Source organism: Rhinolophus hipposideros, assembly GCF_964194185.1.
Source record: "Rhinolophus hipposideros genome assembly, chromosome: 18".
Classification (NCBI taxonomy): Eukaryota; Metazoa; Chordata; class Mammalia; order Chiroptera; family Rhinolophidae; genus Rhinolophus; species Rhinolophus hipposideros.
This window is the reverse complement of record NC_138064.1, coordinates 50,409,515-50,437,496: the sequence shown is the minus strand read 5'-3', so window position 1 is coordinate 50,437,496 and position 27,982 is coordinate 50,409,515. Positions and strand designations below refer to the sequence as shown.

Genomic DNA, 27,982 nt, shown 5'->3' with positions numbered 1-27,982 from the left:
TCTTTTCTCTACAGTTTTTGAGGATTTTATTGATACATCCTTAGCTCAAAGTCTCTTTCCTCAGCCGTCTCCAGTCTACTCATAAGCCCATCAAGGGTATGCTTCGTTTCTGTATTGCTAGCATTTCTTTGTGATTTTTTTTCCTTAGGATGTCCATGTTTTCTTAAATTGCTCATCTGTTTTTGCATTCTGTTTTCTTAATCCATTAGAGCCCTTAGCATATTAGCTTAGTTATTTGACATTCCTGGTCTGATAACACCAACATCCCTGCCATGTCTGGTTCTGATGCTTGCTCTGTCTCTTCAAATTGTGCTGTTTGCCTTCCACTAGAACTTGTCATTGTTTTCTTGGTGAAAGGCACTGCTGGGAACAGGCTGTTAATCATGGCGGCGTGATGTGTGGGGAGGGGCAGCATCCTGCAGTGCTGTGACGGTCTCTCTCTTCCAGCCCGCCTCTAGCTTGGTACCGGGAACTTTACCAGTGTAACATATTTCTCTCCTCCTTTAGGCGGGAGAGGATGGCTAGAGGAGGCTGGAGTTGGGTATTTCCCTTCCCAGGTCAGTTAGGCTCTGCTAACTACTCCAGCAGATCAGGCTCTGGTGAATTAGTTTCTCCTGAGAATAGGCCTTGCTAAGAAAATGATTCTTTTTCCTCTCTTCCTACTGGAAGCATGAGGATGATTTTTCTCTGATACTTGTTGTGGGAACCTAGTCAGGCTCTTGGAAATAAATCTCAATATGTAGGGTTCCTCTGTGACTGGATCGCCTGGAGTTTTTAACTCAGAATTGTCCACACTGAGCCTCTATCAATTCCTCAGTTCCCTTGTCAGGTTTTCCTAAGATGGCACTGGTTCCCTCAGTAGTTTCTGCCAGGGAGGCTCTTCTCTGGTAAGTAGCAACTCCCTGCATTTGCTTGTAGGTCTTTCTCATTTGTGTGGCAGTGGTCTGGCATGTGCCCTCCCCTCTCTTACGGCTCCAAGAAGAGTTGCTGATTTTTCAGTCTGTTCATGTTATTGTTAGGACAGAGTGCTGACTTCGAAGCTCAGGCTCCTTACGTGTGAAACCAGAAATGTAATTGCTAATCAGATTTTTAGCCCCCCACATAACTCACTTGTTTACTTTATCTTTGAAGTTCAGTAATTGGGATATATTTTGAGATTGAATGCTCTATATCTGTTTTTTTTTCTGTGTGAGACTATGTTACTCTCTTTTATGGAAAAGTTGACCTCAGTTGTATATTTTAATATTTTTCTTTTCCATTGTTCTTTTCAGGAACTTGATGCATATATCACCTCTTTGTTTTCCAATTTTAGTATCTTCTCCTTCATTATATTTTATATATTTGTACTTTATTTAATGTTGTTTGATTCCCTCTTGCCTATTTCCCATGTCTGATTGTGATTTCACCGTTGATCATTATGTTTTGTTATTTCTCATGTGTTAATCTCTTATATCATCACACTGAGAATGTATCCTGTAATTTGAGACAGTGGATAAACTAAGTTTTTTTCCTTACTGTTTTTTCCTTTAGGAATTTCTTTGGTAAGCTATGTTTATCATTGCTTTTTGCTTATATTCCTTTCTTGCCCTTCGCTTCCTCAAATATCTGTGTTAGGCCCCATGTTGCTTTTTCTGATTATTATTCATCCTTGAAATGTATTGCTTGTTCCTTGAAAAATGGTATGGGAATGGTTGTAGGGAGAGACCTGGGACAGTCTATAACTTTGGTTTAAGTTTGTTTAGTATTAACCAATAGAGAGTTGAGGTTGTAAAACAAAAGTTTATTTGGAGTCTTAAAGGATTCAAATCCAAGACATGCAGATAGCAATCTGCAATGCTCTCTGGAGAGAGCAAAGAAAGGTAGAGTTTATGAAGGCAGAAACCACAGAATATAATTTTTTCGTGCAAATGAAGGATTCTGGCTAGGTTAACAGGGATGGGTTAGTTCTAATATGCAAACAAGGGAAGTGAAAACTACATGGAAGGAAGTCAAGTCCATGGAGCCCTGTCCCAGGGTGCTTATGGCTCTAGGCTATCCTTATGCTGAGTTTAGCTACAGGTTTGGCAACTTCATAGCAGCTCTGAGAACAGAGGCCCAAGGTATGCACAGGCCCCACTTCCTCAGCAGCCTCCTGATTGGATTTTGGGTGACTCTCAGTAGCATTTCTTCCGTTTCCCCCCATTATCTTCTAGTAAAACCATTCACTGGTTTGTGTTTCCTTCCACCTTGGGAACACTTCATTTCTCAAGTGTTGGCCCGTTCTGGAACTTAGTGTGAGTCCTAGTGCAGCCTTTAAGCAGTTTCTGTGTGGAAACCTCACATCCTCTGCTCTTCTTTCCTCTTTCACCTCATTTTACTTCTAATCGTCTCCCCACGCTGGAGGACTAAGTCTTAACACAATGTCAATATCATTTTATGATGATTTCTCTTTCAGCTTTTCTTTCTTTGCCACTCTGCAACATTGAACCTTTTCTAGCTTCTTCCCTGGACCATCCATCTCTGTCCATCTTAACACTAAGCAAAGCATCATTGGATAGCCTGTCTAAATTCTTACAATTGATTTTAAGAACAATTTGTTCCTAGCTAATGGTCTTACATGGGAGCTATCTGGTTCCTTGTTCATTTTGATTTATCTGCAGCATTTAGCATCCATGCTTCATAATCTCAAGTTTGAGCTTTTAGCTGATTCCTTGTTTATTTTGAAGTTGACATTTTCCTCTACTTTTTGTTTGTTCTTATTTTCATTGCTTTTCTAGGGATGAAAGTAGGAAAATGTTTTTATTCACTATCACTAACTGGAAATCACTCTTAAGTAGTCTTTCTTTGAGGAACTCTTAGTTTCTCCTATCACTTTGATAAAACTTAAATCCTAAAGCTAACTGATAATGGTGTCTGTTTTTTTTATTATTCTTTCTCCCCTTCCTTTATACAGCTCTCCTATGCTCATTTGTTATTTCATGTTTATATCTTCAAAAAGATGTATTTAGCTTATGAAAATAAAAATCTCTAAGTTCTAAGCTATAAATAAGAAAAGTAAAGCCTCTAGAACTTGTCAAACCAGTAGTTGTGATCTTATCTGTTTCAGTTTCTCCAAAGTAAATAATAGCAGAAAATATCTTCTTGTATTTCTGCTTGTATGTGGTTTAAGATTGTAATGGGTTGACACATCCCATAATTCTTTATAATAAAACCGAGCTATACATATTCTAGTAATTTAGTGAATATTTCTAGTTTTCACAAAGGCACTACATAGCCTTTCTTCAGTATTACGAGTTCATTCTCTATACAACATATTGGCAATTACAGGTTTTTTCGGTATTACCTCTCTGTTCCCTGTACACTTTTCATGGACAGTCTTTGTACAACACTACAAGTAATTTAAAAATTAATCAGACCTAAATTTCAAACAGGAATTATTCATGTTTTTAAAGCCAGTATCTCTTTCCTATATGTTTGTCTTTTTTATTACTTTTCAATTATCAGTAAAAGGTAACAGCATCTCCTTACTAACGATACATGTAATTCTTTTGTAAACTTAGAATTGGTGAAGAACAAAAGTGAAGCAGATTACGAAGCCTCTGGTTTTCTTGATTCTTGCCCTTTTTAAAAGCAGGCTAGACTAGCTAATCACTGACGGTCTTCTGTACTGCCTGGATTTTCAGCTTAGTTTGGATGGAAATTTATACTTTTTAATTTGAGATTAAAATCCTTCTTTTTATGTTGAAACAGTTTAAACCTGTACAATAGCTGTATGTGTATGACATGCAATAACATTCTTAGACGTCACTCTCAAGAATTTCAACAGGTACATTAGTAGTATTTAATATGTAATTTATATTGAACATTTTTCAGTTGTCCCCAAAATATTTTCTATAGCTGTTTTTTCCCCCAACTTGAACCAGTCAGAGATTATGCCCTTCTATTGGTTGTCTTGTCTCTTTATTCTCTTTTAATCAAAAACACCCCCACTCCCTTTTTTGTCTTTTATGGCGTTCACGTGTTTGGAGAGCCCCACAATCTGGATTTGTCTGGATTTATCTGATTGTTTCTTTATGATTACATTCAGGGTAAACAGATGGGTAAGGTGGTGATGTGTATTCCCCATTACAGCTGTGTTAGTCTGTCTCATAATTGCTGATGCTAAATGAAATCATTTTGTTACTATAAGGTATGCTGGATTGCTCCCTGTAAGAGTACTCTTTTTTTTTTTTTGTAATTAGTAATTTGTGGCGCATACTTTGAGACCGTGTTAATATCCTGTTTCCCGTTACATTTCTCCCAGTGTTTTAATACCAATAATAATCTTTTCTTCAATTATTTTACTAGTAGTTTCAAAATGGTGTTTTTTTATTTCTATCTTTTCATGTGCTGTTTATTAACTGACTTCTGTAAAAAGCAATTCCCATCCTTTTTAAACATGACTTTTCACTATGAACTCATGAATTATTATTATTTTTTTTTTAAATTAAAGTTTATTGGGGTGACAATAGTTAGTAAAGTTACGTAGATTTCAGGTGTACAATTCTGTATTACATTATCTAATGAATTATTTTTTTTAATCAGCATTTTGTAATTGATTATCATCAGTATTATTTTGGATGCCCAAATATTCCAAAGTTATTTTGGGAAGCCCCCTTCAGTCAATTTCTTGTGTCCTGTGACAGATCTCCTTTTGTCTTTGAACACTTCTTTGCTCTCTGGCACAGTATGTATCAGGTTCACCTTCTGTGTTCATTGCTCCAGGCAGGTATCACCCTTTTCTCCAGTGAGCCCTGGTTTCTTTTATTGGGAAATGGTGCTGGATATCAAACTTTGAGTACTAGGTATGCTCATTTTCTCTCTGTTCATTTAGAGGACAGAGTTGGGAAATACCTGTAATCCCCTTTACATATTTGTGTATCTTTCTTTCTGTTTACAGTGAGAACCTCCATTTGCTCTATTGTAAAATACACCTAAACTCGTTTCAGAATACTATATCAATACTACATTCAACAACAAGTCTATTAAGTAAAGTACAGTATTTCTTTGCAATTCTTTTTGCCCGTACAATATATCTTTCCAAAGTCCGGGCTCTGTAATTAAAAATTACTAAAATTATTTGTTTTCCCTTATGCAATTTTACATTATCAATTTGTAGTGCAATTAGTTTTATTTGTTTCTGTACTTGTTTGTATTTAGTTTTAGAGTTTGCTCTTTTCATTCTTTTAAAATTTAAATCCATTTTGAAGTATGTAAAACATTTGTATGGCTCACAATGACTCAGTACTTCCAATCCCGTGGCTTTCACCTCATACTATGTTCACCAAACCCACTCCCCCATTAGGAAACCATTTTCAGTAATTTTTTGGTTTTGTTTTATTACCCTTCCTATATTTGTGTGTGTGTGTGTGTGTGTGTGTGTGTGTGTGTGTGTAGAGATCCTGTTACCCTTTCTTTCTTAAAAACAAAAGGCTAAATAAATTCATTTTTATATTATAAGAAATTATTTCTAATTGTTTAGCCTGTATATAATTTTCATAATAACATACAGTTTGTTATAATTGGAAACTTTTATCTTTAATATTCCTTTGTCACTCATATAAACAGGGGGACCTGGCCGATCTACCATGCCAACCCCAGGAAACACAGCAGCTTTTCGTGCTTCCCTCTGGACCAATATGGAGAAACTTGTTGATCATATTTGTACTGTTTGTGGACAGGTAAATATTTTAGAGTGAGAAGAACATTAATTGTGGATTAACTCCTAGTTGTTTTAAGTTGTGTGACCCCGTGGGCAGGTTTCTTAAAATTTCAGAGCAATCAAAATCACTACCTTCGCTGATTATCATATGTGGAAAGGCTCTGGCAAAACGGCATTTCCCTTCCCTTGCTGCTGCCAGTGCTGTGCTTTACGCTTGTTTCATTTGAAAATACCCAATTATATATATTCTCCTTCTCTTCCCCTTTTTAGGTCCAACATCTACAAAAAATATTAGCCAAGAAGAGAGATCCTGTTTCTCACGTTTGTTTCATTGAAGAAATAGTTAAGGTATATTTCAATGAAAATATTTTTATCTCTTTATTGAAGAAGTCAAAAAGATAATGAGCCAGTGTTATTTGTGTTTCTGTCATACAGAGAGGCTACATGTCAAATAGCTGTAGGGAAATAAGTGTATTTCTTGACAGACACAAATTTTCTTTGCAATATATGTATAAGTACATTTGTTTATTGAGTAGATTTAGTAATACCATTTATAGACTAATTTCTGAAATGCATATAATAATTTCCCATTTTCTGCCGTATAAATGATTTATTATAAATATGTTTTAAAGTTACACTAGAGAGTAAGATGACAATTTTTGGTAAATAAGAAAATTAATTAATGGTTATAATCCTGTTTTATGAAGTCTTTACTGAAGATGGTAGGATCCACTCGTTGTTACTTTTTCCTGAAGAGCATATTGTTATATTCATTTTCTATATTCTGAAGTCTCCCTCCTATCAGCCACTGATCTGCTGGTCTCTGAGCAGTGAGAAATCCTTCTATGCATAGGAATCCCTGACTACATTTTAGTCATTCATTTTGATTTGTTTTTGAAAACGATTTGTAGAATAACTGATTATTCATCATTAAATATTAACACCTAAGGGCTCCAAAGGAAAATTTTCTTTTAAGTTTCCGGTATCATGGTATAGGTAATTTCCTTTATAGTTCAAAATTTTAAATATTTTATACATGGTCTTGAGGATTTCCCAAAGTACCTTCAGTGTCGTGAATCACTAAGAGCACTCAAAGTATTCCGCATATCGTCCTGCTTGTGACTGATGTATTATAGGGAGAGTGTGTGAGGCAAAGTCAGCAAAGGGAAACGGTGCTGCACGGGGTGAGGTCCACAGGAAATCACATGAGAGCTTCCAAGAGTCCTCGACCACTGGAGTTAAACAGGACACCCTTAATTCCAGGTCTGCCAATACACTTTGGCGTCATGCATGAAATGTCGTCTTCCAGGGATGTTCATTTTGAGCCTGGAAGTTCAGGATTTTCATCAGAGGTCAGTTCCCGCCTAGCATGTACCGTATTTCTAGACTCCCAAAAGAAAAACGTGTTTGACATAAACCACGTTACTTGTACACACAGTTTAGATACAGTGAGCACTCCTATCAGAGAATCATGGAGACCCTCTCAAAAGCAAAGTTCCAGATGCCAGGCAAGGACCAGATGTGTAAGCGGGCATTTTTAACTATAGCAGTCTCGGACCTGCTACGTTAACTCTTTTCTGCATATGTGCTCACAATAGTACAGAGCTACTTACATTACCCTGCGTCATATTTGGCTTTTAATTGTGTGAAACAAACAATAAGATGCTTTTATCAATTTGTATAGTCATTAATTTTTTCCATTTACTAGTAGATGGGATTACCAATACCAGGTCTTCATTTTTATAGGCAAACAACTGCACATGAAATGTTATCATTCATTCCTTCTGATTTTGGTTATCTTTCTACCCAAATATTTAGTTTTTCTATGCATTGGCTTTGTTTTAAACTTTTACTATCTAACTTTTTGTATATATTTCGATTCTTTTTAATAGTTTAATTAATATTCTACTAACAACACTAGAGCAATTCTAATGAAACTATTGTAATATTTAAGAATCTAAAGAAAAAATTAAAATTAAAGGAATAGTGCCATTTAAAGAGGCTTATGTTTGTGATATTGTTCTGAGCAAACTTTCTACATTAAAAACACCTGTCATTTCTCATCAACATTCAATTATTATAGTGAATAGACACTGGCCACTTATGTGGGTCTTTTATATGTAATTTTCAAAGTAAATTTCCAGTTTAGTTGATATTTGTCTTTTAGGGTAATATTTATGGAAAAAAACTAGTCCCTCTTGGAATTCAGTGGACTCATCTATATTCAGAAATGAGCAGTCTTACCTGAAAGTCTAAAATAACTTCTAACTCTATATTCTTCGGAATTCCAGGGCAAGAAGAAGGTGAAAATACTCAAAAGAAAATATCTGTTGTATATTGCAAAGATAGCACATAAATTTTACTATGTTTACTATAATTTCTTTGAAATAGTCTTTTCCTTTATTGTAAAGCTATAAAAATATTTTTGCTAATTATGTAACTACCGTGGAATATTATCTAGTTAAAATAATTAAAGGAGAACCTTTGTGAAAAATGTCAGATTTTTAGAATGATTCGAGTCCCTAAATAATGACCCTTAAAATTTTCAGAACATTTTAAACTTGAGTCGATGATGATATATATCTGGTGGTTTGGGTCATTGAAGATCGATGTCTCGACCAACATCTCTAAATCATTTTGTAATCTTTTTTTGAGGAAAAGATTATGAACAGAATGTTCTTACACTACTTGATTTTGCCTCTTCAAGATTTTTAAGGATATGTCCTGGTATTGAACATTCTTTCAAATTTAGTGGTTTAGCCTTTTAAACCTGTGAATATATTTTTAAACAATCAAAACCGGGTAAATAATTTAAGATAAAACAATGTTAGAATTATGCTTTATGCTTTATACAATATCTGTTTAGAAATTAATGCTTCTTTTCCCCAGAGAAATCATTTCTAGCAAATATCTTTTTTTAAATTGGAATCTACTTAGAACACATTTTAAAAATATTTATGTATTAAATTTTTGTAAACAGTAGTCCATATTTTGAAATTCGCTGGAAGCTAAATTAATAAATACTTTCTCTTTGGCTTATAATATGGAATATAAATAGACTTATTTAATGTCAATAGGAAAATTAAGAATCCATTTCCCAAGTTTATTTGTTTTTAAAATGATTGTAATTCACTATAAACTGATAGAATTGCCATATTTGATTTATTTTTGCCAACTTGTTTTATTTCCACAAAAATTAATTTGCATTTTCCTTTGATAAATAATTTCTGTAATTATTTTTCTTTTGTTGTAGTTCAATACCTGTAGGTTTAAAAAATTAATGGTCTTTATTTTTATAAAAAAATTAAGTAGAAAATACATCTGTTACTTATGTTATCATAACATCCATTATGCATTATGCAAAACCCATGGAATTGTACAACACAATGAGCTAATCCTAATGTAAAGTATGGACTTTAGTAGATAATAATGTATTAATAATGATTCATTAATTGTAACAAATGGGCCACACCAATGCAATTATGCAAATGTATAGTCACGTATCCACCATTATAGTATCATTCAAAATAGGTCCAGTAATTTCACTTCCCTAGAAATCCCTTATGCTATAACTATTCATCCTTCCCCCATTTTTCTCCATGACCCCTGACAACCCCTGATCTTTTTACTATCTTTATAGTTTTGCCTTTTTCAGAATGTCATTTAATTGGAAATATACTGTAGGTAGCCTTTTTCAGACTGGTTTCTTTCATTTAGTAATATGCATTTAAGGTTCCTTCATCAACTGTCACCCCAATACACTTTAATTTTTTAAAAAAAGGTTCCTTCATGTGTTTTTGTGACTTGATAATAGCTCAGTTTTTTAAATCACTGAGTAATATCCTATTGTTTGGATGTACCATGTTTATCCATTTACCTATTGAAGAACATCTTGTTGCTTTCATTTTTTTGGTAATTATAAATAAACCTGCTATAAACATTCATATGCAGGTTTTTGTGTGGACATAAATTTTGAGCACACTTGAGAAAATACCGAGAAATAAACTTCCTGGACTGTATGGTTAGACTATGTTTAGTTTTGTAAGAAACTGCTGAACTATCTTCCAACATGGCTCTATCATTTTGCATTCCTACTAGCAAAGGAACAGAGTTCCTGTTGCTCCACATACATCCTCACCAGCATTTGATATTGTCAGTGTTTTGGATTTTAGCTTATCGAGTAGGTGTGTAGTGGTATCTTACTGTTTTAATTTGTATTTCCCTATAGAGTATTAAAAAATTAATTTATGGAAAAATATTTTCATTGGTTAATGTTCTAAGACTTTATCCATAGGAATAAAGGTATGCCACACTCATTATTTAATAATATTTATCTGTTACAGACAATCCAGGTCCTTAACATGTCATGAAATATTCTGAAATAATTTTATAAGATTAAGTGTAGTTTTTTAGCATTTGGAAAGCCAAATCTCAACGATCTCCTTTCTGAAAACCTTATTTAAGTAGTGTCAAAGGCAGAATAGTACAGTAAGAACTGGGTCCTGTCAGACAGAGCTAAGCATTCCTCCATTTATTATGCAACCTTGGGTAGGTCCTGTAAGCTTTCAGAACATCAAATATCAAATGAGGATGAGAGTACTACCTATAGAACTGAGGTATTCTGAGGGAAAATGAGATAACGTAGACTTAATTCAAAGATTGGCTCGATAATTTGCTCTCATCATTATTATGTCAATTTTTTTAAAAAGATCTTGAAACATTTATTTAGGGGTCTTAAACTTACCATGTGCTAGGTAATACAGAACCCTGCCATGTAACAAAGTCAGTTTTATTTAACAGTTCTATTAACATGATGTGCATGTACATTATTAATTCATGCAGACTATCAGAAATTTAATTTAAGAAATTACACTTCCTTAAATAAGACAGTATCAAGGATTTTCTATGAATGTCTCATTTTACTAAGGAATCATGAGTTTATGGTCTAACATCCGGTAATTTTGTAGCCATAAAAACGATGAGAATGATTTCCCTTAGTTCTGGTCTGTGAGATCTTGTGAGAATTGTTAAATCACTTATACTCTTTTATTAGGCTCCCAAAAAGGGTTTACTTTAAAAACTTAGTGTTTGCAAGCTATTTAATTCCACTTGATAGGGAGAACTGTACATATTAGTATTCAGAGTCTAATCTTAGGAACATTTAAGAAGAGAAAAAATTCCCCATGATGATAGTTTCTGTAATGCTTTATTAGTTCAGGTTTTGCAGTAGATACTCATGTTATAAAGAATATATCAAAGTGTAAATAGAGCATAAATGGGTTGAGTATAAAATAAAACTTGACCTGTATTGGCTGTAACAAATTTTAGGAATATAGTTTCACTGTAGAGCCTTTTCAAAGCTTTTTCTTAGTTAAGATAACTAATTTTGCTTCTGCTTAATTTAATAAATACCCTGGCAAATGCGTAAAATTAGCCTGTTATTTTCAGTTCATACTATACTTTGAAAAGACACATTCATACCTATTAATCATATTAATTATTTATGGCATTTAAATATGAATATAGTTTCTTCCTCTTTCTATATGTATATTCTGTAGTTTACTTGAATGAATAAATTATTTCATTATTTTTTCTCTTTTTGGCTAAAATCATTTCATTTTAAATTAGAATTTTAGACTGTTTATTTTGTATCTTTTAAAACCAGTTAAGAGTTATAGTATTACTATATAAACATCAATAGTATTTAACACTTTGTTTGAAAGTGAGTATAGCAAATTACTGACAAATTATTCAGGATCCACACAGTGGAAAACAAGTTGTAGATTCTTATCTGTGGAATTAAGCCTGTGTAACCGTTTGTGGGAGTGTAGATAGGATACTTTGATTTTCTAAGCCAGCAGTTTTTAATCATCGAACAGAATCTTGTAATCATGTGGATAGGATGTCTTAGGCTAATTTGGAATGTGTTCAGCATTTTGAGCAACTATAGTACTAATTAGAATTGTAATTATGAAAAATAATGTTTTATTTTGCTTTTTTAGACACAGTAAATGATTTTATTAGCATTGAAGACTTAGAAAAATTTTAGAATACCCAAATATGAAATCTTTTTTAATTTTATGAGAAAAACCTTTCCCTTATCTGTGGCATCTCAATTTGATTAATCAATTTGAAAATCAAGCAGCAATAAGCCAGTTAAATTTTTAAGTCAGATATTATCAACAAATACTGTTATCTGTAAAGGTTAGAAGATTTCTGCTTTTTCTCGTTAGGAGAGGGACCAAATAGCCTTAAGGGCTGTTTCACTACAGTACAGATAAATTCTAAATAAATTAGACAAGTGTAATTTTAAATGCACTGTTAGATGTGCAAAAAAGTAAAATAATCTTTTATATATATATCCAAAATAATGTATACATATTTTAAGAAAGAAAAACTGTATTAAATTTGTAATACTCACTATATACCGACAACAGAAGATGAATACAAGTCACGTTTGACTTCTGCAATTACAATAGGTGCTCAAATTGGTTACCGTCAGTGTAATTTGAATACAGTTTTTTTCCTTTCTTAAAATGTGTATATATTTTTTGGCACCTTCTGTGTGTGTGTGTGTGTGTGTGTGTGTGTAAATATGTATGTATTAAGAGTATACATGTATATTATATATTATGTATATGTATATTACATATCTATGTTATATATGTAGTTTACATATATATTATATATACATATATATAAATACACACACACACAAGTATACATAAACAGATAAAATAGTTGAAGTTGTAGTGGAGATTTCTGAGCTACAAGTCATTGCTCCAGGGTCACATGTTCCTGTCCGTGATGGGGTCAGCTCACTAGGCTCTGGGGCTCTTAACAAGATGGAAGAATAAACCTGATGGTCTTGCACAAGCTGAGACCTTTGACCCTGGCTGACATGATCTTCAGTAACAATTCCTCACTCCCATAAGATACAAACGCCGATCCTCTGTGAAGGACAGCATTTCTAGTTTCAACCATCAGAATTCTCCACACATTAAGATCAGCCAAATACGAGCTCACAGTAAAAAATCACCAGTCCTCTAATAAACCAGAAGCTGTGACTGAGAGTTAGCAGGAAAAATAAACACAATGTAAGATAGATTTTAGGCTTTTAAAGAATTTTTAAAGGAGTGCAGATGTTAGAATTATCTGATAAAAAAAACCTAAAATATCTGTATATATTTAAAAAATAAAGAATGGAATAAAAAAGTGAGAAACAAGTCAGTGTTAAAAAAGACCATTAGATCTAATAAAAGAACCAAATAGAACATTTAGAAATTAAAAATAAAATTATTCAAATAAAAAACTTAGCCGATGTTTTAAACAGATACTATAGAAAGCCAAAGAATAAATTAACAGCCTGGCAGATAGAATTGATGAAATTTTAGAGAATTCAGGATAAAGACAAGGTGATGGAAAATCTGAGAGGTTAAAAAACTGTGGAGGATTAAATGAGGTTTAAATATAAGACTAATTGAAAAAGGAAAACCCACAATCAAAAAGAACCATGTCATCATTTCAGTACATGCAGAAAACACTTTTGACAGAATCCAACATCCATTCCTGATAAGAGTTTTCAGCAAACTAGGAATAGAAGGGATCTTTCTGAACCAGATAAAAGGCGTTTAAGAACAATGAAAAGGGATGTTAGAAGATGGGGGATGGGGTCAAATATATGGTGATGGAAGAACTGACTCTGGGTGGTGAGCACGCAATGTGATATGTAGATGATGTATTATAGTGTACACATGAAACCTATGTAATTTTACTAACGATTATCGCCCAAGTAAATTTAAAAAAAAGAATAACCAACAGGTGAAAATCGTACATAATGGTGAAGACTGAATGCTTCTCTAAAATAAGGGAGAACACAAGGAGTTCTTTTTGTTCTCGCTGCTTCTATTGAGCATTACCCTAGCTAGTACAATGAGCAAGGAAAAGAAATAAAAGACTTCCAGGTTGGACAGGAAAAAGCAGAATGGTCTTTTTACAGATGATATGATCATCTAAGTAAATAATTTAATGAAATCTACAAAAAAGCAGCTAAAACTATAATAAGTTATTTTTTTGCAAGATTGCGGAATATGTATACAAAAATCAGTTAGTTGTAGGTATTAGCAATGTATAATTCAGAATTGAAATTCAATAATTCCATATACAATAGCATCAAAGAATAAGAAATACTTAGGAATAAATCTGTTAAAAGATGAACAACATCTGTAAACTGGAAACTATAAATATTGCTGAGAGAAATTAAAGAAGACCTAAATAAATAGAGATACCTTATTTACGTGTGTGGGTTTATAGATTCACTGTTGTTAAGATGTCCATTCTTCTCAAATTCATCTATAATCCCAACAGATGTTTTGGAGAAATTAGCAAGCTGATTCCAAAATTCAAACAGAAATATAAAGAACCTGGGATGCCTAATACAACTTTGAAAAAGAAAAGCAAAACTGGAAGGCTAACAATATCTGATTTCGAGACTTACTATAAAACTACAGTATTTAAGAGTATGGGTTTGGAATAAAGACATGTATCATTGACGCAGAATAGAATTCAAAAGTAAACTCCCACATACATGGAAAACTGATCTTCAAAAAAAGTTGCAAAGGTAATTCAGTGATGACATAATAGTCTTTTTAACAAATAGTGCTGAAACATTTGGATATTCAAATGTAAAACCTAAAATTCTAAAACTTATAAAAGAAAACAGAATAAAACGTCGTGACATGGGAACACGCAAAGATTTCTTAGATGCAACAAACCAAAGCTCTAATCATAAAAAAAAATTTGGTATTTTGGACTTACTCAAAATTAAGAATTTTTGCTCTCCAAAATATTCCAATAAGAGAATACAAGACAAGGCATAGACTGGGGGAAAAATATTTGCAAATTATATATCTAATAAAGGACTTACGTCTAGCGAACTCTCAAAACTCAGTAAGAAAACAAAAATCTGAGTTTAAAAATAGGCCAAAGATTTGAATAGGCACTTTACAGATACTTGTCAAATAAGCTCATATGTAAAATTTAACAGACCTGACCATCCCATACCAAATGTTGGGGTTGGTGAGGATGTGGAGCAACTGTAACTCGTATACTGCTGATGGGAAATGTAAAATTATATAAACATTTTGGAAGATAGTTTGGCAATTTCTTTAAAAAGTTAAACATACACATACCACATGACTCAGCACTATATTTCTAGGTGTTAATCCAAGAGAAATGAAAGAATACATCCATACAAAGACTTGTATTAAAGTGTCCATAGATCTCTTCTGCCTGTTTCTTCACATTGTCTTCCTTCTGTGTGTGTCTGTGTTCAGATTTCTTCTTCCTGTGAGGACAGCAGTCATATTGGGTTAGGGTCCACCCTAATGACCCTGTTGTAATTACTTTTTCAAGATCCTGTCTGCAAGTATGTTCGGGTATGGATGGGTTAGGTCTTCAACATGTGGATTTTGCGAGGACACGATTCAGTCTAACTGTGATTTACATTGATGGCAATAAAAATGTAGAGAAGTGGACTGATTTGAGAATTATTCAGGAAATAAAGCCACAAATTTTAGTGATAGATTAGAAGTGGTGAGATGCAGAAGATATCCAGGATGACACCCCTCGTTCTGGTTTGACAAAGGTCCTGGTAGATAGTAGTGACTTCATTTGAGGGCGTAAACTGAGAAGCACATTTAGTAGGAGAGATGATGAGCTCAGTATTCACGTGCTCACGGAACATCCAAATGAAGATGTCAGTTAGGCAATTTAATCTGTAGATTTGGTGCTCAGAAGAGAGGCGTAGACTAGAGACTGACGTTTGGGAGACATCAGCTCACAGGCGACAGACAGTCCATGTCGTGATAGTGGATAAGGTTGGCTATAGAGAGAAAAGAAAGTACCTAGACAGAGTCCCAAGAAAAGTGCAACTTATAAAATTCCCATAGAACTCTGTTTTCCAAAGTGGTGGGTGCATTTTAACATGGAAAAAGATAGTTATAATTTCTAGCTATATATTTTAAGTCTTATCCTTTAAACTATTTTTGTATATTTTATATTGACACATATTAAAATGTGCACAATTTGTTTTACATACTTTTGAAACAAATAAACATATAGTATGAGTTAAAAAATATATTGCATTCAGTGAGATAGGAAAACACTGCAACAGAGGAAGCAACGAGTATCCCGAGGAGAATGAAACCAGGAGAATATGGTGAGAGGAGCCAGGAACAGTTTTATGAAGAGAATTGTTCATACTAATTCTAGTTTGGCTGATATTGTATTTAAAATACCAGTATACCATGCATTTTCAGTAAGGGCTATATTGACCCCAAGAGGGAAAGGGAGTTCTGTTTTCTGGGAAAGGGGAGAGGCACAACAAATCTTAGATATTACACTGGCTGGTGGCCTCCAGAGCTCACCCTACCCTACAGAATTTTATTCCTTAGTATTTAATTTTCCTTGTTTAGGAAAAAACTAAGTTAAATTTTATATTAATTAAGTACAATTATATAATTACATAAGTATAATACATATAATATATACACATACAATTAGTTATTTAATTTAGTTTTCCCTTTGGAGGGACGATAATGAAAAGAAAGGTTGAGAGAGACATTACAGTAAACTATATAGAAAGGATTTTACCACTGTAGTTTAACTGTGCTTTCTAGGCAAGAATATGGGATAAAGAATTTGAGTTTGATGAGGAACCTAACATTTTTACCATATGTATTTCAGTATTTAATTTTTTTATATCAAGAATTTATTCTGTTTAGAATTAGGTTAAATTATCTAAAATTGCTCCTCAAAAAATGTAGAAAGAATAAAGAAAGCATTATATTTAATTCTATTACCCAGAGATAACCTCTGTTAACATTTGTATAGCTTTTCTATTTAATTATATACGTTTTAAAAAGTCTCATCTATTCTACCTTGAAAAAGTATCTGAAATCTTATTACTTTTCACTACTTCCTAACACGCTTTAGTCTAGCCCCATTTTAAAAAACAAAATGTACATTGTACCATAAATATTGTTCAAAGAAAAAAGAACACTATATATATAAAAGCCTACGTTTTTATTTTAACTGAAATTCTATTAGGCTTTCTCATTTTGCTCTGTGGTGTTCATCTAGAAATCTCTACTGAGTTTCTATATCTTCCTTCTTTTACAGCCATGCACAGGGAAACGTTTCTCCCTGAAAGCTATTTTCCAGTAAAGGGAGTTTTTTTTCTTTGCCTTGTATTTGCTTCACCAATCCCTCTGCTTTGAATCCAGAAAATGATTAAGAACTAATTTAAATTCATATCTGTTTGGTTTCTTTGATCAAGTCTGGAGGCTTTCTTATTCACAGCGTGATCTATCCACAGAGATCTCTGGCACAGATGTTTTGCTAAATCTTTTACTCCTCTTCTCTTTGATTTTACCTTAGCTTCCTGGGTTCCGTCTGACTTCCTCTCCTGAAGTAGCACTCTGACTGAAGAAGCTCTTTATCAGATCCCCACCTCCCTCTTTCATCTCAAAGTTAAAGGTGGATTGTATCTTCTCTTTTCTCAGACTTATCCTTCTATTTTTCTTTTTCATTGTGCATCTTAGCTGCTCCTAGCACATCTCTGCTTTCTCCAATATCAACCTTTTTGGGCTACTTCCTCTCTAGGGTCTACTATCTAAAACCAAAACCAAAACCAAACCCTTGGTTTTGTATCTGCCTGTTTCTTCTCTTTCTACCCAGGTTTCAGTAAGCTACTTTGTGTCTCCTTTCTTATTTCTGTTTTGCCCTAAGCACTGAAATCAAGCTTGCACTCCACTGAAACAGTTCTTGATGAAGGCATTCTAATGACCCAACTACCAAAATCCTTCTGCTCGCTTCTGACTCCCTCTTTTACTTCACTCCTCTGAGGTAATAACTACTTCTGTTTAATGCTTTCCTCCTTCACGGTGTCACTATAAGAAACGTCCATTCCTGTAGAGAATTTTTATGAGTTTATCTGAGCCTAACTGATGACATTGCTGGGGAGCAAGATCTCAGATGCTCCGGAGGATGACAGTTTTGCAGCTTCTTTTTATACATTTGGAATTAAGGAAGGGTCATAAGGAAGATGACTTGAAGATGGGAGAAAGTGTGGTGGTGATTGGATTACAGGATAGCTAACAAGATTAAGTGCTCTCTTGAGAGTGGTTATGCCCCTGAGGGGGTCTGAAAAGAGGATTACTCTGGCATTTCAAAGGTATGTTAACTTAGATACTAGAACAATGGACAGGGCTTGCCTAGGGCAAAACTTAAAGAAGTTGTAGGCCTGGAGCTATGACTACCCACCCTGACCTGCTGGGTTAGGAATTGATGATCAGAGCACCCTGTGAGGTTACTTTTGGGCACTGGACTTATTTATTACAGATTCCCATTTTAGTCACAACAGATACTCCATCTTTTCAGAATCCTTCACTGATTCCTTCTTTTCTACCTGCCTCTCCTATTAAAATATTTTATTTATAACATTTAAAACATATATCAAAGTATAGAACTAAAATATAGGACAGTGAATCTCTCTGTGCCTATCGGCCAGATTCAGCAGTTACTAACTCGTGACCAATCTTACATAACTATCTTGACCACTCCTCTCTCTTCACTCTGAATTATTTCCTCTACCAACCTTTAAGTAATGCTGTTCCCCTGGGCTCCATCCTCGGCTCTTCTCATGCCACGTGCAATCTGTGGAAAAGCTCACACATGCTACCATTTCTGCCACCGCCAAATACTGAGGATACCTAAATCTATTTCTTCCATTTAGATTTTGTTCTTAAGCAGGAGATGTATACATCATCTTTACTTGGATACCCCACAGATACTAGAAGCATCAGATGAACTAATCTTTCTCTTCTCCCTGCTTCTCCGAAAATTCCATTTTGGTTGATCAGTCTCCATCCTTCTGGTCCTACATAAATATATCCAGTTGTAGTTCTTCATAAACATATTCACCTGCTCATCAAGTCCTACCAGTTTTTCTGCTACCCATTCTTACTCCTCCTCCACTGCTATGGCCATAGTAAAATCCCATGCACCTAGATTTTTTTCACAGACTCATAGCTGGTCTTGTCTGCAGGCTCACCACCATCCTCCACACTTTATCTTCCACATTGTTATCAGCGTGATTTATATAAAATAAGCCTAATCATTGTATTCTCATTAAAACTCTTAAATATTTCACTGGTGTCCTTGATCTGATCCTTGTCTTACTTTCCATTCTTGCTTCTTATCTCGCTCCAGAAATTCTGCTCACTATTCATTCCGAAAATATTTGTTCACATTTTTGTGCACTGTTCATCCCTGCCTCTGGAATACTCTCTGCTCATCTCTTCTTCCCAATCTTCCTGTAAGATCTAGCCCAAGATACCCGGATTTTTCCTATAAAGTAGTATAATCCCCATTGTTTCCATAGTTTACAAGATCAGAAAGATGAAACACCTGCCCAAGGTTATAGAGCCAATAACTGGCAGACCTTGGATGTATGTCAAGTTCATCTTACTTCAGACCCCATACCCTTTTACCACACCTAATGCAAGAATGTTAGCTTGAAGTTGTGGACCTTATGCTTTGTGCAGAAAGAATCTATCAAATATATTTGAGCAAGGAAATCTATGGTTAGTTCCTTGTTTAAAGATCAAAAAAATAAATTCTCTGCATTGAAATCTTTTCTGTTTAAGTATTATCATTCTAAGTTTGTCTCTCTATATTTAATTATGTCAAAATCAATGAGAAAAGCAAAGACCAAGCTATAATTCTAAATAACAGATTCATCCAAACATAAATGTTTTAGTATTCCTGTATATTTTATTGTTATTCTATTTATATCTATAAAATATATCTGATTTTGGTTTTATTTTCCACTTATTGACCTCAGCCAAAGATTCAAATTTCATCCTTTTAAAAGTTAGAATTATAGTATTGTTTCTATTATAACTAAGAAACAAGAAGTTTTAAATTGTGCACATTTCCCAGAATTGGTCTGATGACATGACTGAATTGAACTTAATGAAAGTGCTGTGGTCTGAATGTCTGTGTCCCCCTGAAGCCCCTGTGGTGAAACCCTACCCCACCCCAGGACGGTAGTATTAGGAGGTGTGGCTTTGGGAGGTGGTGAGGTCGTGAGGGTGGAGCCCTGACAGTCAGGATTAGTACCCTCATCAAAGAGGCCCCAGAGAGCTCCCGCTTTCTGTCCTGTGAAGACCCACTGAGAGGGTGGCCATCTGAAGGGAGCAGGTCCTCACCAAACAGCCAATCTGCCAGCACCTTTCTCTTGCACATCCCGTTTTCCAGAGCTGTGAAAAGTAAATTTCTGTTGTTTAGAAGCCTCCCAGTTGATGGTACTTTTGTCATAACAGTCCAAACAGACTAAGACAGAAAATAGGCCGCTTTGGGTGTAGATAGATTAGTCAAGTATCCTTCCAGTTTAAATCTAGTTCAAGTATTAAAGTCTAGCTGAATAAATTTTATTTCAACATACTTAGGAACAATTACTTGACAGGCTGATTGACTTGAAAGAGTAAGTGAAATTATTATTTTTATATATCTTCGTATTTTCCTATTTTATGCATACACATCTATGTAATATGTTTATGTAATATATTGTGGTTTTGACAACAATTTCTTGATAATTCTTTGATAATTAAAATCATAATTCTATATTTTGGCAGAACATATATAATACATATTATATATGTTTCTGTATATACATGCACATCATGTACAAAGCATTATACATATATATATACAGATATGCCAAAAAAATGTGCAAAGTAAACACATTTTAAGAAAGGAAAAAACTGTTTTAGAATTATTATACTCAATATATACCAATAAAAAAATGAATACAAGTCACGTTTGACTTCTGCAGTTGAAAGAGGTAATCAAAATGGTTACCATCAGCATAATTTTAAGATTTTTTCTTATAATGTGCATACATTTCTTTGGCACTCTCTGTATATATGAACTTTTTGTTTTAATATACTATCCTACCCCCAAATCTACTTTTTCATTATTCTCTCCTACACTTTTCCCATGCCTCTGAATCTGCTTCATTGCCTTTTATCTTTCCTAAGCAGTTTTCATGTCCTTTCTTATTCCAACAACTATGTGTCTTCCTTAGTAAGAGTCTTTGGTAACTGACTCAGCTCTTAATATGACAAATCCATGGAATTGAGTGACTGATTGATTGATTCATTCATTCATTCATTCTTTTTTTCCCCCCGGCAGTTGTACTAGCATTCTCCAGAGAAACAGGACTAATTAAGATGTGTATGTATAGAGAGAAAGAGATTGTTATAAGGAATTGGCTTGCGCCATAAAGAAAGCTGTGAAGCCCCAACATCTGCATTCGGCAAGCTGGAGACCAAGAGAACAGATGGAATAGTGCTGAATTCAAAGGCCTGAGACCCCAGAGTTCCTCCCAAAGGCCAGCAGGCTCAAGACCCAGGAAGAGCCAGTATTTCAGTTTAAATCATAAAGCAGGAAAAACTGACATCCCAGCTTGAAGACAGGCAGAAGGAATTCTCTTAGCCTTTTTGATCTATCAGGGTCTTCAACTGATTGGATGACACCCACCCACATGATGCAGGACAATCTGCTTTGCCCAGTCTGTCCAAATATTAACCTCATCCAAAACACCCTCACAGACACACACCGCGATTATCTTTGTCCAAATATCTGAGGTGCCCAGTGGCCAGTCAAGTGGATTCATAAAATTAAGCACCATGGCAGTGTTAGGTGCCCCTATGTGAAGTACAAGGAGACATGTTAGTTGTCTCTGTTACAAATTAGAAATAGTATTAGCAATGTTGACAAATATTCATAGAGTGCTTACTATGCCAAGCACTGTTTATGCACTTCATTACAATGAACTCACTCAGTCATTGTGATAATGCATGGGATGGGTTTCCATTTTACAGATGAGGATGATGAGGTACAGAGAAATAAGTAGCCTGTGCAAGGTCACACAGTAAGTGCAGTTTGGATCTGAAGCTTGTTATTCTGGCTCCACAGTTCCCCCTCTTAACCACTGCTCCGTTCCTTTACCTAAGTAGGAAGATATTATGATGGGGAATCTGGAACGCTGTAGAAGTAAATAACACTGCACCGAACCTGGGGGAACCAAGAGAAAGGACACCTAAACTGAACTCTAAAGAAGGTGCAGGTTGTAAAAGCTGATAACGGAGACAGACTACAAAAAAGTCCTTCAAGAACCCGAAAGAATCTGAGTGTGGTTGGACCTTTGCCCTCAGTGGTGTGTAAGAGAAAAAGGCTGCCACAACTAGGTCATGAAGTGCTTTCTAAGTCAAGTTAAGGGGGGAATAATACTTTAATATCTATCAGAGAGACCTTAGGTCAAATCTCAGTTCTGCTACTTTCTTGTAATTCTAAAAATCTCACATTATCTCTTTGAGCTTTTGTTTTCTCTCCAGAAAGGGACTAAGTATGCCTTCTTTTAAGATTGTTCCATTCATTCTTTCAATCGGTATTAATTGTATGCATTTATGTCCTGGTCACATTCTGGGTGCTGAAATTACAATGATAAAAGAGACAAAGCAGGGCGTCTGCTGGCATGGAGCTAACTTCCAGCGATTGTTGTAAGGTTTAAATGAGAGCATCTGGTAGTGCCTGTTACACATGGATTTTCAGAAAATATTAATTCTTCAGCTGTGGTTCGCAAACAGGCTAACGTATGGACGCTTTGTCTGAGTTCTCTGATTAACTTAAAAGTACATACTTCATGGCTTTGAATTTTTAAGTGACTTGTGACTAAGAAGGGAAAAGAAAAGAAGCCACATTATCTGGGAACCCATCTTTTCTTTCAAATAGGCATATCTAGGAGTTAGAATTTTCTTGTTTACTTTGATAATTCTAAAAAGCCTTAAAGAATTCCTGTTATTTCTAGAAATCTATTTTTATAATTCTGTGGTGTTAACAAAGATGATTTGCCTCAGAGGAATTTATGGTTAATTGTAGGAATAAATAATGACACATCCAGAAGAAATAGAAGAAAAAGTCTTGAGGGAAGATAAAAGCAAACAAAAATAATCCCCAGAACAAACACAGAAAACAAAGGAAACACACAAAAAAGCATAAAATTAGATGATAAAAGCAAGAACAACCTATTAGGTAAACATACATGGTTTGTAATTTTTTTATTAAAAGACAAATATAGTGTTTAAAAATAAAATACATATTATTGGTAAGAGTCACATCAAAAAGCAAGTGACAAAAAATAAAATAAATAGATTGATAAATGTTTCTCAAGTGAAAGCAGTAGGGACAGTATTAATTTTAGATAAAATCAGACAAATAATGGTATATAGAATAAAGAAGGTCACACAAACTTTCTATTACTAATCTCTTCAACAAATAGTGTTGGGAAAACTGGATATCCATGTGCAAAAGAAAGAAATTGGACCCTTACTTTCTATTGTACCAACATTAATTCAAAATGAATTAAAGCCCTAAATGTGAGACCCAAAATTGTAAAACTTCTGGAAGATAACATAGAGGAAAAGCTTCATGACATTGGATTTGGCAGTGATTTCATGGATATGACACCAAAATCACAGGCAGCAAAAGCAAAAATAGAGAAATAGGACTACATCAAACAAACTTCAAAACTATGCGACAAAGTATTTTATTAATTAAAGGGTATTAATTGCCTTTTATTCCCTTAGCTGTAGATTTCTTTACTGGAGACACTGGGCTAGTATATTAATAGATTTCCTAACATTAAATGGTACTTACATTGCTGACATAAGTCCTACTTGTTTGGGTAGATAATTCAAATAATTATTTTAATACACTGTTGAAATCAATTTGCTTTCGTATCTGAGAATTTTGTATTTGATTCTTAAGCAAGATTAACTCAGGTTTTCTCTGTGTGTGTGTGTGTGTGTGTGTGTGTGTGTGTGTGTGTGTGTGTAGGAGTATATATAGACATCAAATTTTCCACATCTTAGAGGGAAAGCTTCCAGTTTTTTATCATTATGATATCTGTGGGATTTTCATATATAGTCATTATTATGTTGTGATAATTTCCTTCTGCTACTAGCTGGCTGAGTGGTTTTAACATGAAAGGGTGTTGAATTTTATCCAGTGCTTATTTTGTGCATCAATTAAGATGATCATATGTTTTTTGTCCTTTATTCTGTTAATGTCGTGTACTCATATTACATATACTTTAAACTAAGGTGCATGATATACAGTATATATATTGTATAACATCTTGAGAATCTGAATCTGTTTCCTGATCATTGCATAAGAAATTAACAATTATTTGATTTGCTTTGTTATAGTATACAATACCCAGAATTCAAAGCAAAAGACATATTAAAAAAAGAAATTATAATGAAAATAGAAGTGTGGATAGGTATAAAAGTGAGAAATCAGTATTTCTTGTTGGTCATTTTCTTCATTTATAACCTTGAAAATTAGAATTTCTTTTGTTACAAGCGCAAAACTAAAGCAGAATTAATGAATTTCTTAATTATTTTTTATGACAGTAGTCATATTTGAACATTAAATAAATTTTATTCAGGTTAACAGAGTGAATCATGGGAAATTTTCATTTTGTACTTAAAAAAATCGGCAATTTGATGTTGTACACCACATGCGCAAAAGTACCTTGAAAGTACTTGGTAAAATTTCTAGAAGTGTGATTCTGTTTTAACAGTATTAAAGTACTTTGTCTTGTTTGAACAAATGATACTTAAACTAATATCCTTTTTTAGTAATTTCTAAAACGTATTCAAAGTGTAATATAAAATTATACTAAGCTAAGTAGCAGTAATTCCTGTAACTTTAAAAAAAACTATTTCAGGCAGTTCTGTTTTATAATGGGTAAATTACATCTTGGTGGTCATTCTTAGTCTAAGCATGCTTCGTTCATTTTGTTATGGTCACAGAAATTGCCTTCTGTATCATCACCAAGGTGATGATGATAGTAATTGTAATAATAACTAACATTCACTGAGGATATATAATATGTTAGGAACTGTCCCAAGACTTTATTTTATACATTTATTTAATACATTTATTTATTTATTTGTTTGTTTGTTTGTTTGTTTAATTTATTTATTTATATTGGGGAACAGTGTATTTTTCCAGGACCCATTAGCTCCATGTCAAGTCATTGTTTTCAATCTAGTTGTGGGGGGCACAGCTCAGCTCCAAGTCAAATCATTGTTTTCAGTCTAGTTGTGGAGGGTGCAGCTCACTGGCCCATGTGGGAATCGAACTGGCAACCTTGGTGTTATGAGCATTGCACTCTAACCACTGAGCAACCCAACTGCCCCACTTTTATACACTTCTTAAATCTTCATAATAATCCTGCAGTGTAGGTAGTGTTATTTCCATTTTTCAGTTGGAAAGGAGGCACAGAATGATTAAACAACTTGCCCAAGCACACACAGCTAGTAAGTAGCAGAGCACGATGATTATCGATTACTTGAACATGAGACATGATTGAGTCATCTATATATTTCTACTTAGTTACTTAATAATTCCATTGTTTGACAGATGTCTTAAAATTTTTCATTTCAATACAGTTTTAATAAATCTTCATCTTATATCTTATCCATTATAATTTTTAAGAATTAATGAATACATCCTTTTTTGGGATCGCAGGATGGAGAATCTGAAATTTTATACACATTTTGGAATTCAGTTACTCAAGCACTTTATTCTCAATTTCAAATGGCAACAAATTGTAAGTATACTATTTACTTTGCAAATTCGTTTCAAAGTTATTCAGTTACTTTAAAGTCAAGAAGTTTTTTTTTATTGGTTTATAAAACATCTTTTTAAAACTCCTGGCTAATTATCGTTTCTCATTTTAGCATTATATTCAGTTTTATAAGTGACAAGTTAATTTTTTATGTCTTTAAAATGATTAGTATCTTGAATAAATTTCTTCAGAAGAATAAGTTGATTCTCCATAATTTAAACATACAGGAGCTCTGTCTGAATTTTTCTTCTGTAAAGGGTGTTAGTGCTTGTAGAATTATTTTTCTAACTAAAAAAATATTAAAATGCAGAGACTTGGTAGCTTTTTCCTTATTGTTAAAAATGAAGATTTGATGAATGAACAGATGAAATAGCTGCATCATGAATTAAAAGTTGCTTATCCAGATATGATCCATGAAACTTTTTCTTAATTTGTTTTTGCCACGAAATAATGGCACAAGGTAGTTCTAAACAGTGAAATGTAGAAACTAATATCTTATGAGTGTTATTGTCTAATGACTGTAAGAGTACTGAATGTATCTAGGATTTTTAAAAGCATTTTGAGAATTTGTGTGTAAAGTTTTTATTCACAAACTTCTACTGAAAGTACCTAGTACATACGAGTGTAAACATTATTTAGTCACTGGCAACACAGGGTTGAATAAACCACACTACCTACTTCCCTACTTCTGTTTCTAAAGAAGTAAGTAGCAAGGTCGCATCCATAGAAGAGGTCTTCATTAATGTGTGGCCAAACAGAACTTACGCAGAGGGTTTATTTAGGGCTGATTCACTCCATTTACTTCTACAAATCACACTATTCAGAGAATACTGTACATCTCCCTCCATTATAGGTACCTGTTCTAGTCAGCTTTTTTGAAAAATAAAATTCACCAATTTTAAGCAGAAAATTCTGAGTTTTGAGCAATTGTTTATATCCTTATAACCACCGTCAAAATTAAAATATAGAACATTTCTGAAATTTCCTTCAAGTACTTTTGTAGTTAATCTCCAACTCCTTTTCCTAGATTTTCATAAAAATGGAATCATGCAGTGTACAGTCTTCTATATCAGCATAATTATTTTAAGATATGTCCATGTTGTTGCATATATTAGTAGTCTGTTTCATTTTATTTTATTTATTTTTAAAATTTTTATTGGGGAATATTGGGGAACAGTATGTTTTTCCAGGACTCATCAGCTCCATGCCAAGTCGTCCTTTCTCAGTCTAGTTATGGGGGGCACAGCTCAGCTCAAAGTCAGGTTGTTGTTTTCACTCTAGTTGTGGAGGGTGCAGCTCACTGGCTGGCCCATGTGGGCATTGAATTGGCGGCCTTGGTGTTGTGAGCACTGTGCTCTAGCCACTGAGCAAATCGCCACCCTCGTCTGTTTCATTCTAATTGCTGATTAGTACCATTGTATAGGTATATACAACAATTTGTTTACCCACTCCCCAGTTGGGGAACAATTGGGTTGTTACAGTTTTGGGTTATTATGAGTAAAGCTACTACAGTCATTTACATACAAGTCTTTTGTAGATATGGTTTCATTTTCTTGGTTAAATACGCAGGAGTAGAATTTCCTGATCATTTGATAAGTATATGTTTAACTTTGTAAGTAATTGCCAAACTATTTTCCAAGTTGGATGTACCATTTTGCATTCCCATCAGCAATATATGATAATTTGAGTTGATCTACAATCTAATCAATCCATGATACTGTCAGTCATTTTAATTTTAGGCATTCTTTGGAGTGTGTCGTTGATTTAATTGTGGTTTTAACTTCCACTAGCCTAAAGACTAATGATGACCATATTTTTACATGCTTATTTGCCATCTGTATATATTCTTTGGTTATGTGTTTGTAAAAATTATCGGCTATTTATTTTTACTTTATTGCTTGTTCTATTATTAAGTCCTAAGAAATTTTCATGTATTCATGTATTCAAAGTCCTTTCTCAGATGTATGTTTTACAAATATATCCCCCTTGTCTGTGGTTTGCTTTTACATTTTCTTAATATTTTCCAAATGACAACAGCTTTTAATTTTGGTAAAGTCAAATGTATCAATTTTTCTTTTATAATTTGCAGTGGTTTTTTGACCTAAGAAACCTTTGTCTAACTCAAGGCCAGAAGTATTTCCTCCTGTATTTTATTCTAGAAATTTTACTAAGTTCGTTTGGCATGAATTTCTGTATCTGATATGAGAATAAAAGTTAAGCTTCATTTCTTGTATATGGATCTGAAAGATTATACTTTGCCTGTTGGCTGCCCTGGTTCTCTTGTTAAAAGTCATGTGGTTATATCTGAGTAAGACTGTTTTTGGAATCTGTTTTGTTCCATTTGTTTGCATGTCTATATTTGTATAAAAATCATAAACACTAAAGTGTAAATCCTCCTATTTTATCTTATTTATCATAATAAAAATGCTTATTCTAAGCATTTTTTATTTCCATATATATTTCAGAATCAGGTTGTTGTTCTTAAAAAATGTCTCCTGGGATTTTGATTAGGATTCCATTGAATCTACAGATCAATT

At 33.8% G+C, this 27,982-nt stretch overlaps 1 protein-coding gene across 3 annotated transcripts in view; it reads left to right on the top strand.

Annotated features, from left to right (window-relative positions):
- Positions 1-27,982, top strand: part of COG5 (component of oligomeric golgi complex 5) — a 326,514-nt gene that overhangs the window by 194,404 nt on the left and 104,128 nt on the right. For 2 of the 3 annotated variants that reach the window (XM_081079882.1, XM_081079883.1), the window contains exons 9-11: positions 5,587-5,699; positions 5,951-6,028; positions 25,346-25,427. The exons of the other annotated variant lie outside the window; for it this stretch is intronic. In XM_081079882.1, the coding sequence (XP_080936008.1) occupies positions 5,587-5,699; positions 5,951-6,028; positions 25,346-25,427 (273 nt within the window). The remainder of the gene's footprint in view (positions 1-5,586; positions 5,700-5,950; positions 6,029-25,345; positions 25,428-27,982) is intronic. 3 annotated transcript variants of the gene reach the window in all.